The sequence below is a fragment of the Myiozetetes cayanensis genome, unplaced genomic scaffold (genome assembly GCF_022539395.1).
Source record: "Myiozetetes cayanensis isolate MyiCay16 unplaced genomic scaffold, myiCay2020 scf13, whole genome shotgun sequence".
In the NCBI taxonomy this organism is placed as follows: domain Eukaryota; kingdom Metazoa; phylum Chordata; class Aves; order Passeriformes; family Tyrannidae; genus Myiozetetes; species Myiozetetes cayanensis.
In genome coordinates this window covers 9,858,630-9,872,506 of record NW_026086937.1, presented here as the reverse complement: position 1 = coordinate 9,872,506, position 13,877 = coordinate 9,858,630, and the positions used below count along the sequence as shown (strand labels likewise).

Here is a 13,877-nt window from a genome sequence, read left to right as displayed (position 1 = left end):
GCGGCGGCGCCCCATTGGCCGGCGCGGAGGGTAAACAAGCACGCGGGGCGTGGCGCGGCGGAGGCCGCTGGCTCGGGGGCTGCGGGCCGGCGCAGAGCGGCAGCGCGGTGCCCGGGCTCGGAGCGGCGCTGCGCCTTTCCCGGCCCCGGTCCCGGCTCGCCCCGCTGCCGCTGAGCCCGCGGCGGCCGCGTCCGCGGCGCCCGGCCGGGTACGTGGGGGCCCGGCGGCGGGGGCGCGGCGCGGCCCGGGCCTGGGGCGGGGGCGGTGTTTATGAATGGCGCGGGCCGCGCGGTGTGAATGGCGGGGGGCGCGCGCGAGCGACTGAGCGAGCGAGCGCGCGCGGGGAGAGGAGGGGGCGGAGTTTATGAATGGGGCGCGCGGGGCGGCGTGGGAACGGTCCGGGCTGCGGCGCGGCCCTGCAGCGCCGAGCGCGGTGAGCGCCGCGGGAGAGGAGCGAGCGAGGGGGCGGGGCAAAGCGTGTGGCCCGCCCACCCTCCCCCAAGGCCTCCTCCCGCTCTCCCCTCCCCCGCCCCCAGTGCCTCCTCCCGCCCGCCCCACTGCCTCCTCCCGCTCCCACGGCGCGTGATGTCACGGCCGTTTCTATAGAAATTAGGTGACATCACGAGCTGGGGGGCTGCGACCCGCCACGGCAGGAGCGGGCCGGCTCCCCGGGGAGGCGCGGCGGCCCCGCACCGAGCCAGCCCCGGGGGCGCCAGGGGCCAGGGTCTGATCCTGACTCCTCCCCGTCCCCTCCACCCCTCAGCCGCGCACCTGCCGGAGCCCAGGCGGGACCCCTCTTCCCGGGCCGGCGTCGATGCTGAGTGGGCCGGGGGCACTACCTGCCTCACCCGCGCCATGGACGGCTTCTACGATCAGCAGGTTCCCTTCATGGGCCCCGGGGTAAGTTTGCCCTCTCTGATCCTTGTTGACACCTCTGTTCCCGACCTTGGGGACACCCCCTCCCCATCCTTGGGAGTACTCCCCTTGTCCTTGGGGGCACTCCACTACCCTTGGGGGCACTCTCCAGCCTTGGGGGCTGCTACTCTCACGGGCAGCTGTCTCCCTGGTCGTTGCAGAAGTCCTGTGCAGAGGAGGGCCGAGGCCGGCCGGGGTCCGATAGAAAAAGGAAATTTTTGGAGACCGACTTGGCCCACGACTCGGAAGGTAGGCAGGGCTGGCCCAGACGGCCATGGCCTCTCTTGTGCCCCACAAGACCATTTGCCTCGCATTCGTTGGTTTAGAAATAATCCTGCAAATAATGGCAGTTTTATTTATTCTTCTGTGAAGCACATAAGTCTTTCACTCTGTTCCAGAGCTCTTCCAGGATCTCAGCCAGCTCCAAGAGGCCTGGCTAGCTGAAGGCAAGTCTTCACCTCCGCCTTTTACCATATAAAATCTCTCCGCGAGCATTTTTTTTTTGAGAACTGAAAACGCCATAAACACACTTTTTTGTTTGTTTTTTTTTTTAGCTCAGGTCCCCGATGATGAACAATTTGTCCCAGATTTCCAGTCTGACAACTGTAAGTGATTGTTTTGGGTTTTTGTCCTTCAGGGAGGAGATGGTTTGGGTGCCTGTGCAAAACTTTGTGCTGGGTTTGGAGTTGCTTCCTTAGGAAAGCAGTTGTTGCTGGGGCTGAATCGTGGCATCGTGGGCTTCTGGGAGAAAGCATGTGTGGTTTGGGTTCATCAAGATGAAACTTGCAGTGTCCTGTCTTTTGTAAATGGGGAAAATCATGGCCCAACGCATGGTAATCTCTCTGATCTCTGGGCTCCTCTCAGACACGCTGCTTATTCATAGTAAGGTGGATTTGCTTCTAAACACTCCTTTTCCGTTTCAAGTGGAAGCGAGAGCCCATGCTGGGCTGCTTGGTTAGCCACAATCTCTGCAGTTTCTGGAGCTTTTTACAGTCCTGGCCCAGCGCTGTTGGCAAGAGTGGGCCTGAGCGGTGAAACTTGAGCCGCTTTAAGCAGCATTAATCACTGGCAAGCGAGCGTGTTTAAAAGGAGGCCAGTGAAAATGCAGTCCCTCGTGAATTGCATAAGAGCGAGAGTTGGTTCTGAGCCGCGGTGCGTTGCCGGAGCGGGTTAGCGGCGAGGCAGGGGCTGGGTAATGGCGCGTGGGGCTTGCGCAGCTCCGGGCGCTGCTCTCCGGACGTTGAAGGGTCGCTTGGAGGGGAAGGAGGGGGGGGGAATCAGGATGTTTTGATTCGTTACCTGGCAAACACAAGTAGTAGCTTAGTGTTGGTGGCTGGGTTTTGCTGCTGAGCCAGACAGCTACGGAACTTAAAGGAAATCAAATTTAGCCTGCAGTCGAACAGATTTTTCATTCCAGCTTTGTCACAGCATGCAGCGGGGTATCTCCTCCGACAGCAAATGCATGTTAATTATTGCTCTTTGATTACTTCGGAGCGGGAAGCTTGCCATTAAGCTGTTCCAGACAGCCCAAGTTTCAGATGTGCTTTTTTCCCCTGTCTCCCTGAGATAAAAGGCGAGCCTGGAGTCAGAAACACAACGGGCTGTTGACATCCCAAGCACAGCCCGGCAGCTCTCGCTCGGAGCGGTAGAAACTGCAGTGTGCGTGGGAGGGTGGCTCTTGGAGCTGAAGCTGTTTCCAGTGCCTTTTGGCAGTCTCTTGTTTCCTTGTAACCTGAAGATCTTAGGGAGGAGAGACAAACTTTTCTGGGTGATGCAGGGAAAAGAGGGGAAAAATAAAAAGTCATTTGGTCAGGACTCTTAAAATGTTCTGACCTACTCGGCCTGGAGAGCTGGTGTTGAAACGACTTTGTCTCTTGAAAGGAGATCTCCTTGTGTGACTCCCCACTGCAATAACCTTCCTTAACTTTCCTGAGGAGAGAAAGCAAAGACTCCCTTCGCTGCTGCTGTGTTGGCTTTGAGGGGGCTCAGACTCAGGAGGAGGGGAACAGGAATCCTGGCTCTTCCATCCCTGCACTGGAGAGATTTTAAAGAGGAGAGAAACTCTAGTTTACAGCTCTCTGACCCTATTTTCTCATTTCACTCTGGTTTTGAACCCTGTGCCATGTAGAAAGGAAGAGAGGGATGGCTCTGGTGCAGCTCCTTCCTGCATCTGGTTTTCACTAACAGGAATGGGCTGCTTTCCTGGGCTGGCGGTCACATTGGGGTTCAGTGTCCTTTAGCTCCCAGGGGAAGGTAAATCCCTCCTTAGTCCCTACAGACGTTTGTGGGCACATGTTGGACTCTGTTCCTGCAGTTGTGTGCCTTTTCACTGAGGAAGCTACTGCTCTCTTATCCTGAGCAAACTTCCATCTCCTGCCCCATCGTTCATCCCCAGGGCCAAGCTTTCTTGGCACAGCAGCAAAAAGGGACAAACCAGGCTCGGTTTGCACTCCACTGCAGTGGGGGGATTGTGCACTGCCACATGTGCTGTGTGGAGTCTCAGAGATGCTCAGAACTGCAGCATCCTTACCTTGCTAAAATCGTAGCTACCTGCAGCTCCACTGCTTCCCACTTGCTGTTCCCAGTTCCACAGCTGAGATCCTCTTCAGACAGGGGCTTAAAGCTGGGGCTTGGAGCAAAATAACATGCTGGAGGGCAGTGGATTGCTGCGCTGGGGAGGAAATCCCACTGTAGAGAAAGCGGGGCTGCTCTGAATGAGGGATGTTTCTTTCTTAGTGCCCTGGACTGAGCAGCAAGAGGCCTGATTCAGTGCTTATAAGTTACACAAGGAAGTGGTGGATCCTCCTGGGAAGGCAAGGAGGCCACGGATTACTCCACAAAGCTCACCACGCTGGCCATCGTGCTGCATCCCTGGCCAGGCATAGGTGTGGGTTCGCCAGCAGTGTGGTCCTGGGGAGAAGGGTGTATGTACAGTGTTATACCTCCATCAGTTGTTTATATACCTGAGAAGCGATGGGATCATTCTGAGGAGATCAAGCACCACAGGAGGTGGTTTGTTCCCCGGGTACTTGTGGCCTCCCTGCATGGGAGGCACGTGGCAAAAGCCACGGGCAGGGCACGGAGTGGGTTTTCCTACACACCAAAATGAAAGCAGGAGGTTTGTTTGTGAGGAAGAGTTGTTTAAACAAAGGAAAACAGGAGCCCGGCTTCTATTTCTGGCTTCTCTCCTGGCGTGACCTTGGGTGCGTCCTGTAGCGTCGGGAGATGGAGGGGCAGGCGCGGAGCTCAGCTCCCAGGTGACGGCTTGAGTGGGTGCCAAGGTCCCTGGGCTGGAAGTGGTGGTTTAGTTCCCTTCCCCTTGGCTTGGACAGCGGGTGCCACTGGCGAAGCCAGCGTCCTCCAGGCTCGGCATTTTGGAGGTCCATTTTTGCTGGTGGATGGGAACAACCTACCCTGTCTGCCACCAAGGGATTCAGTGGGAATTCAAGGCCTCGAGTGGTTTTGGGGTGTCACCCTTTTCCATGGGAGACCTCTTGGCTGATGGTTGGCATTTGGGGCATCTCCAGCTTGACTGGTTATAAGGCACTGTGGTGGTTTGCCTGAGCTCCCCCCCCTTCCCTTCCTACCTGGGCACAGCAGTGGCACGTGTAGCTGGTCCCTTGCCCAGCCCTGGGATCCTTTCATCCCTAGGGGCTAAAGCAGCCTGGAGAGGGGCTGTCAGGCACCCACGGGCGCTATCGCTGCTCCCATGGCTTAGCCCTGGCATGGATCTGCCGAGGCATGTTCTCCGGCCCCGTCTGTAGTTGAGCTGTTCCCTCTGCCTATTTTTATATATTTTTTTAGCTTTAAATTATAGTACTGAGGGCAGGACCAGAAAGGGTAAAAGTGCTCATGCACCAACGTCCTTTGAGGCGTCGGGTACCGGGGCACAGCTCTCCTTTCCAGGGAATTCTCCTGGTTGGCTGCTCACTGCTGGGCTCCAAACACAGCACCTTCCCCACAAAAGCTGTGCCACCAGCCTTGGTGCCCCCTGAACTCCTCCAGCCTCATCAGCCACGAGCTGGGCATCAGGAGTGCATCGTACGAGCAGTGCCGGCCGGCGCTGCGGTGTTTGTGTAAGGAATCCAAACGTTGCACGGAGTCCGGGCTTGGACAGCTGGTCTCTGTTAGGATCTTAAGGCTCATTTCCCTTTTTTTTTGAATGGCAGAGCTAAGCTCTGGGGAAATTTTTCCTTTCTTTTTTATTTTTTTTTTTCCTCCCTCAGCCACATGAATGGAGCACTCCGAAGTGTTTGTGAATGGAGGGTGGTGCCTGCTCAGGGACTGGAGGGTTTTTTTCAATGAATAACCAGACCCCATTGTACGACTGGCGGAAAAACAACCCGCTTCAACAACACGGAGCCTGTTTGGGAAAACCATGCCCGCGATAGGCAGCTGGAGCCCTTCCAAAGCCAGTTCCCCTTTGCTTTCCCGTGGCTCGTGGGGCGCCTGGACTTTGCCGCCGCCGTGCCGGCCCCCTGTTAAGGCTGGAAATGCTGAGAGCGGCAAAACCTCGCTGGGGAGGGGGGAAGGAGGAGGAGTGGGATAAATCCGGCTTGGGAGCTGGTGGCAGGCGTGTGGGGGGCTGTGCTGGCTCAGCGCTGGGCTTTGTGTTTCAAATCCTTCTCGGGGGGTTTTATACCCTCGGTACCAGCTGTGCTGGGCCCTTGCGAGGAAGGGGGACGGGTAGGGAGGGAAGTCAGCAGCTCTTTAAAGGTTCTGACAAATTAGGGGAGCAGCTAATTACCTGGCAAGCTGTGAACAGTTGTCCTGGAGCTACTCCTCTCCACTGTAGCTAGGCTGTGTTTAGGCTTTGCATGAAGCTAATACTCCACTTCCGATTAGTCTTGGCTCTCCTCTGAGGCACTATTTAGGTGCAGATCTCTGAGGCGCTTTCCCTTTCCTAGAGCGCCTGCTTTTAGAAATTAATTAGCTTAAGCGTATATTATTCAGTTTATAATTATATATAGCAAGTGGGCTTGGGAGTGGGTGGTGAGGATTTGGGTTTAATGCGATGTTTGTCACTTGAGCTCATACAATTGTGGGATCCTGGGACGGGGTCCCCTTGGAGCACCTTGGCTGGGGGAAGGTGGATCCTCTTTACTGACTCTCTGGAAGTTGGGTATGCCCCTGTGAGGACAAGTGGGTTGCTGTGTTCTGTTTACGAGCTCTTGGAGCTCCAGTCTGTCAAGTCCCTGCATTCCTTGCTGCATGGCTTGGGAGAGCAGCCACTGCCTGTGGTGCCCGGGCTCTGCTCCGCTTGCTGAGGGCCTTTTGGCCTGGCCACAGCATGTCTCATCCATGGCTGTTGTCGAGCTGCCTGTTCCCCTTTCACAGCCTTTGTTTTGCCCCTCTTGGATCTCAATGGGGAGGGACTCCCTCTGTATGAGCAATGTCCTGGGCTGCTGTGACTGTCCCAGTTCTTCCCTCCCCTGCCACCCCGGCTCACTCCACTGCCAATGTTGAGGTCTGCTGGGGCACCATCCTGTCCCGGTTCGGTTGCCTGATGCTCCTGGGGCATAATTCAGCACCTGATTGCCAAGCGAAGACCACCGAAGCAGATGCTCCCAGGGGTGATGTCCCCATCGCTCTCTCCGATGTGTATCTTCCTTGTTCTCCTTGCAGTGGTCCTGCACGCCCCACCTCCGGCAAAGATCAAGCGGGAGCTGCCCAGCCCGTCCTCGGAGCTGTCATCCTGCAGCCACGAGCAGGCTCTCTGTGCTGGCTATGGGGACAAGTGCCTCTACAACTGTTGGTAGGTAGTGCAGGGACAGCCGCTGCCTGCAGACCCCTCAGGGACTCTGCCATGTGGCGGTGTCCCCGTTGGTGTCGCCATCAGCCCCTGGCCCATCTCCTTTGGCAGTGCCTATGACAGGAAACCCCCCACCGGGTTCAAGCCATTAACGCCGCCCGCCACGCCGGTGTCCCCTGCGCACCCTGGATCGGCCCTGCCACCACCGCCACCACCGGCCCCGGCCGTGCCGGCTGCCCACGGGGCGGCCCCGGCCCCGCACACGCTGCAGGAGCAGCGGCAGCAGCAGCAGCCCTTCGCTGTGCCACGGCCACCACACCCGCCCATGCACATGCCAAAGATGATGTCTGAGAACCAATACCCCACAGAGCACAGGTAAGGTGTTCACCACCCCAGCAACCACTGAGGTCCTCTGCGGGGGTTGTGAGGACTCTTGGGGTGGGTCAGTGACCCCAAAGCATGGGGAAGGAGGAGGGATGCCTGTCTGTTTGTCCCCATGCTGCGATTGCAGACAGTGGGCCAAATGTTGCTGCCTGGGGTTCCATGTGGCAAAGCTTGCTGCTTCCTAGTGGGATCTTGCAGCTCTTTCTCCTGCGAATGGGGAACTGCTGCTCCCAACCCTGGAACACCAGGCAGAGCCTTTGCCTCCCCCTCCGGAAAGGTGAGGGAGGCAGAGGCTGCCTCCTGCATCTGTCCCTGTGCCAACAGGTGATGGTGCTGAGTCAGGGCTCTGCTCTCCTCATTCACGTCCACTGAAGCTCTGCCCCCAGGCCAAACCCCGCTGGGCTGAGGAGCTGTGACCTTCCCTGTCCTGTCCCTGTGCACCACTGGGTTGGGGATTGGGTCCTGAGCTCCCTTTTGTATCTCATTGCATTACCATGATTTTGGGGGCTGTGGAGGGAGACCCCTGCTCCCTCCTTCCTCTTCAAGCTGTGGCTTCATCCCCCATTACTCCCACACCCCTGGACACTTTGCCAGTCCCCAACCTCACCATGGGTTTACTCCCATGGGTGCTCTCAGTAGGTGCCACAGCACAGGTCACAGATGATCTCTGGCTTTGCTTTTGGCCTCTGGCTCCCCTTTGCTGTGACAGCCACTCTGTCACCCCTGTGGTCATGGGGCTAGATGTGGCAGCCTGGCAAAGACCATGCCGTGGGGCCATGGAAACCCTTGGAAAGTGCCCACAGCAGGTGAGCATCCCTCCCCAGCAAAGCGGAGCTCGGGGTGACCTTTGAGCTATGCGGGGGGCTGGCTGCGACCCCTTGGGAAGCACCGTGCCAGCACAGGGCTTGAGTTTCATTCAGGAAGGGCAGAGGGACACAGCTCGGAAATGGAGTAATCCCAGCCCGGCAGCTGGGAGAGCTCCGGTTACAAAGCCAAATGGTGCAAGGCCGGCCGAGAGGAGCCAGCACGGAGATCCGAGATCGCCTTTCAAGGTGCTGGAGGATGAGGGGATGTGGCAGCACTCCCTCGAGATGGTCCCTCATCCATTGCCACCAGCAGAGACCCTACTGGGGCTCACACCAGTGGTGGCAGCACCCTGGAGCCGAAAATAGTGCTCCCTGCTGTCGAGTTCAAGGTTTAATCCCAGCTGCACAGGCGGATTAACAACCGGCTGGAGTTGCGGAGTGGATTTGGCTTTGCGTAAGCGCCCACCCATGCGCAGCATCCCCGGGCCCTGCAGTGCTGCCCCCCACACTGGGGGCAGATTTTACTGGTTTTCAGTGTTAGGACTGTTGCGGGCTGGTTTTTTTTTGGTTCGTTTTTTCACTCCTTTCCAGATATCTGAAGCCCAGAGAGCTTTTCTGTGATGGCCCGTGTGCTATCCTGCCCCTTCAGTATGGGGTCCTCAGTGCTTTGGAAGGGGATAGGGCTCCTCAGCACCCCACTGGATCTCTATGGGATGAGCTGCTGTGGTGGCCATGCTCCTGAGGAACCATCCCAGCCTGCTGTGGGTGCACACTGGGAGCACCCCAAGCTGAAGACACCCAACTATCATGCAGTCTTGGTCTGGAATTGGAACTGGCAGCAGGGCTCACCCCCACTCTGCAGTAATGCCGTGTTCTCTCCCCCCAGGTTTCAGAGGCAGCTGTCTGAACCCTGCCACCCCTTTCCACCGCAGCCCGGGGTCCCAGGGGACAGCCGCCCTGTCTACCACCGGCAGCTGTCGGAGCCCCTGGGCCCGGCTGCCCCCCGCCCCCCTCAGGGATTCAAGCAGGAGTACCATGACCCGCTCTACGAGCCCGGTGGCCCCAGCCTGCCTGGCCCCCCTGGCCACGGCTTCCAGCCCCCCATGGGCATCAAGCAGGAGCCCCGGGACTACTGCATTGACTCAGGTGGGTGTGAGCTGGGGGGCAGGTGGGGTTACACCAGTGACACGCAGAGGAGCAGAACATCTCTGCCATCAGCGTGGTGAGTGCAGGGTTGAGCCTCAGGCAGTGGGTGCTGGAGTTCCCATAGTGCTGGGATACTGCTTCGCCTTTTTCTTTACTCTCTTTCCTCCTCCCTTTCCAAAGCCAGGGAATAGAGCAGGCATTCACCCAATGCTGTGTGGTGTGGTCAGTACCATAAGCCATGGGCTGGGTGTGCCCCACGGCACTCAGCAGGTCCTCCTGCAGCCCTGGCCTGGGACTAGCTGTGATTGCTGACTGCTGGACCCCACCGGCATCACGGAAAAATCCTCTAATCGCCTTAGGACCTAAAAATATCCCAACGTCGGGATGGAGGGTGGCACAGCCGAGCAGATGGTAGGGGAGGCGCGGCGGTGCCTCTCTTCCTGTGCGGCCTGTGAAAACCTGAGCTGACTTAGCCCTTGCTCCAGTGTTCCTTGCAGTGCCACCTCAAATCACACTGGGTTTTTCCCCAATGTTGAGGGTGGATGCAGTGGACTGGGGAGGGGGGAAGATGCCCGGACTTAGCCACAGGACATGCTTGGGATAGGGAATATGCTGCCAAATGCTTGGTGGGACCCACGGGATTTACATCCTTAATGTCACCTTCATCTCCCTCGCAGAAGTGCCTAACTGCCAGTCCTCGTACCTACGGGGGAATGTCTTCCCCAGCAGCCATGACGGTGAGTGGCCTCCCCCATTCTCCCCCTGTTCATGGCATCTCTGGTGGGTCCCATCCCATCCCTCTTTTGGGGCAGGCGGCACCTTCCAGGAGGCCAGTGGAGATTCTGGGCGCCCAGAAAACACCCACAAGAGCGCCGTGGTGCCTGTAAGAGCCGCATGCTCTGGCACCAGCGCTAAAAGCAGCCAGCAGCCCCCGCGAGTGTGCCGTAAGGGCACAGCAGCGCCGTGTAATCTGGGATAATATGCCTGATATAGCTGCTAAGAGGGTTTTGGTTCCGCCAGCTCCCCAGTGTGAGGGGGGGCAGAGCTGCACAGCACTCAGCCACTGAAATAACTGGGGATGAGTCTGCCACTGGAGCTGGGGATGGGGTCTTGTGCTGGGTTGGGCCAGACCAGAGTGTTTAAGGATTTAGCCAGAGTGACTGATACACCCTGTGCTCAGTGAGGGTCTTTTCCCCGTAGGATTTTCATATGAAAAGGACACACGATTGTATTTTGATGACACGTGCGTGGTACCGGAGAGACTGGAGGGTAAGAATCTGACCCCAGAGGAGGCCTGCAGGGGGACCAGGGCTCATGGAATGAGATGTAGGGATGCTGGGATCCCTACATCTGGCTTTTAAAGCCAAGCAGTGCTGTTACAGTGCTCTTATGAGCTGCTGAACACCATCTCTCACAGCAGCTTGGCATCATCGCCATACCCATCTCTGTCCCTGCCACCTTCCTGCCTGTAGCACCTCTCCCTTCTCCCACCCCATGGCCTGATCCTGCTCAGCTGTCCCAGGACAGGGATGACCTCAGTGTTGCTGTACATGTCTGTTGCTGGTGACACAGCCTGGGAGAGGGGCAGAGCCGGGGTGTTTACCAGCTGTCTCTGTGTGGGCAGGTAAAGTGAAGCAGGAGCCCACCCTGTACCGCGAGGGCCCTCCTTACCAGCGGCGTGGGTCCCTGCAGCTCTGGCAGTTCCTCGTCACCCTCCTGGATGACCCTGCCAATGCCCACTTCATCGCGTGGACTGGCCGGGGCATGGAGTTCAAGCTGATCGAGCCTGAGGAGGTACGACAGGTGGTCCTGCCCTGAGGCTGGGGAGTGGCCACGGGGGATGCAGGAGAGGGCTGAATCCTTCCCATGCAACAGCATGTTCATGCTTGCACTCGAAGCGAGACACGTGTCTTTACTCTCCAGATAGCTGTAGAAATTTGCCTTTAATCTCTTCCACTGCCTCTTGGCATGGCACGTGCCAGCTCCTGAAGCTGCCAGTGGTCACCAGGTGCGGTGGTGTTGCCTCTGTGCTGTGCCTTGCCGAGACCTGCTGCTCTACCAAGGCTCCCTCCTTACCAAAATGCTCCCATCCTTCGCCCTGGGTTCCCAGCAGCGGCTCCGTGCTGGCGCGCTGCCGTGCTGGAGCCGTGTGGCTCCGCAGGAGGGTGACAGAGAGGAAGAAGCTGTTTGGGGAGTAATTGAAAGCAGCTGTAGCAAGCGCGGAGCTGTGCATTGTGGGTAATTACCCATAATGTCTCCTATGCCATGCATGGAAATTGTGGTTTTTTGAAGCAGCTTTTTTGGCAGGCTCCCCCTAATCAAATGGCTTTTGATTCAGCTCCCGGTTTGGCGGTGGCTGCGTGGTCGCAGCTGGAGGGTTTATAATGGCAGGCGGGCACCACTCCTGGACCATGATGATGCCTTCACCCCTGGCTGCATCAGCCCTCTGAAGCGAGCCCCGTTTCATCTCTGTTTGTGATTTCATGTGAGGATCCATGTCCAAACCCTGGCTGGAGCCCTGACCGCTGCCACCTCTCTCCCTGCAGGTAGCGCGGCGCTGGGGCATCCAGAAGAACCGGCCAGCCATGAACTACGACAAGCTCAGCCGCTCCCTGCGCTACTACTATGAGAAAGGCATCATGCAGAAGGTGAGTGACCCCACCTGCCACCCCACAATGGGGTGTGACTGTCCCCCACTGTCACTGTGGCATCCTCCAGGGCGGGGTGAAAGTTCAGGACCCCTCTCACACCCTCCCTCCTCCTCCTCACAGGTTGCCGGTGAGCGGTACGTCTATAAATTCGTCTGTGACCCCGATGCCCTCTTTTCCATGGCGTATCCCGACAACCAGCGCCCTTTCCTGAAGACAGAGCCCGACTGCCCAGTGCCGGAGGAGGAAACAGTGCCGCTGACGCACTTCGAGGACAGCCCAGCATTCCTCCTGGAGATGGATCCCTGCGGCAGCCTTCCCTATGCGGAGGGCTTCGCCTACTGACTCGGCCGGCTGGCAGAGCCATTGGCACTAGCGCATCCACCTGGGGCAAACATGGTTTTCTAAAGAATATTTTTGGCTGTTCATAAGGAAAAAAAAAACCACCCAATGTCGAACCGCGTGGGTGCACACACACAAATTGGAAGGATCTAAAACACCCCACGTGTGTCACCGATGAATTCCCACCCTTCCTGTCCAAGGGCTAGTGCACAGGACTGCCCGTGGCCGGCACCTCCTGCCACACATCGGCGTGATGTTTTGGGACGCCGGGAGCCTAGAGTTGCAGTGTCTGCCCCAGGCTCTGACTCTGGCAGTGCCCCAGGACTGGGCTGCGTGGCCGCCGAGCCAATTGTCACGACAATCTGCTTTGCATCGAGCACAATCCGCGTAGCTGCCTTGTGTGGTGGAAAGGGCTTTGATTTGCACAGAGAGGAGGGATGCAGGGGGGCTGCCTAGGCCAGCACCCCAGGGCTGATGTGTGCAGCATCCTACCCCAACCCTGAGAAGCCTTCTGCCTTCTTCCTGAACCCCCCTCCTCATATAACCTGTTGTTCCCATATAATCCACTGCGTCCTCTCCATACCCCCCTTGATCCTCCTCAGCTCTGGCTGCGTGCCATGGGTTCCATTTTAGGGGAGGAGACCCTGACACTAACTCCCTCCTTGTTTTGGTTTTTTTTGTTTTGTTTTGTTTTTGTTTTCTTTTTTTTTTTTTTTGATGTTTTAGGAAAATAAGAAAGGTTTCTAAACTGATTTTTGTAGATTTTTTGTATTTTAAGGCAAAGCTATTTTTTGCAGCCCGACTGCTGTTCCCGGAGCCCCTGGAGACACCCCCATGGCTTTCTTGGTGGCATGCTTGCAGGGGCAGCCCTCCATGCCTGTGGCTCCCTGGGATGGCTACCGAAGGATCTAGTCCACTCCATTTCACTGCTCCAGTCCTATTTCCTGGGGAGCCAGGGCTGAACCCCAGTGCCGGCTCAGCTGCGCTCCCCCTGCTCGGCATGGCCTCGGAGCTGGGCTGTAAGGCTGAGGTGGGCAGGGATGGGGGGTCCCCCACTCCCCTTCCTGGGTACCCCACTTCTCTCCAGCTCCCCCCTCCCCGCTGCACCTCCTAACACTCATCCACCACTCATATATCCATACCTGCCTCCCCTGCACCAGGCTACATGTTTTTGTTGTAAATGCTGTATAGGAATTTTTTTCTCTTCTTTAGTTAGCTTTGGTTGGAGTTTTTTGGGGTTTGTTTTTTTTTTTCGTCTGATTCATTCTTTTTTGGGGAAGTATGAAGATTAACTCTACGAAGACTCGGTTACTCTCCCCATGGGGGCTGCAGTGGCCTGTACCCATGGGGAGCATTCGGTTTTTGGGAACCCCACCTTGGGGACAGGGTTTTAACCATTTGCTCGGTATGACAGGTCTGCAGTGCAGAAGGGGTTAATCTGAGGACTGATTTGAAATATCTTTACTCAAGCAGGGCTATGTATCTCCTGCAAAGCTGCATTACATTCTGTACTGTGTACAATAAAGGATCTTGCTTCATGTTCCTCCCAGGCTCCCTGGGCTCCTGCTCTACCTGCACCAGGGGATGCTTCCTGGGCTGGGAGGGAGTTCCTGGCTGTGCTTGTGGGATCTGAAGTGGCCCAGGGTACAAGCCATCATCTGGGGCCTGCAGGGCCTTGTGTCTGAAGCTGGGACCAGGTCAGCAGGGCTGCTCTCACCCCAGTTCTGGGTTCATTGCTCCTGGATCTGGATGCTGCCACGGCTTTCACAAAGCTTCATGCAGTGAGAGCACCCATTTGGAATGGGGGTGGCTTCTTCCCAATGAAATGCAATTTAATGTTGCTTCTTCCCCAGGGTTTCTCCATTAGTGGGTCCTTCCCTTTCC

At 57.4% G+C, this 13,877-nt stretch overlaps 1 protein-coding gene across 2 annotated transcripts; it reads left to right on the top strand.

Annotated features, from left to right (window-relative positions):
- The first annotated feature begins 86 nt into the window (after positions 1 to 86).
- On the top strand, positions 87 to 13,536 carry ETV5 (ETS variant transcription factor 5). 2 transcript variants are annotated; one of them, XM_050308395.1, is made up of 13 exons: positions 87 to 208; positions 764 to 900; positions 1,077 to 1,164; positions 1,314 to 1,361; positions 1,470 to 1,520; positions 6,541 to 6,670; positions 6,779 to 7,042; positions 8,744 to 9,003; positions 9,681 to 9,740; positions 10,204 to 10,272; positions 10,628 to 10,797; positions 11,550 to 11,651; positions 11,775 to 13,536. In XM_050308395.1, exons 2-13 carry the CDS (start codon positions 856 to 858, stop codon positions 11,994 to 11,996), a joined length of 1,509 nt encoding a protein of 502 aa, XP_050164352.1. In that variant the 5' UTR covers positions 87 to 208; positions 764 to 855; the 3' UTR covers positions 11,997 to 13,536. The 2 variants fall into 2 exon arrangements, with proteins under 2 accessions (XP_050164352.1, XP_050164351.1); XM_050308394.1 differs by lacking the exon at positions 87 to 208 and having other exon boundaries at positions 709 to 900.
- Positions 13,537 to 13,877: the final 341 nt, after the last annotated feature.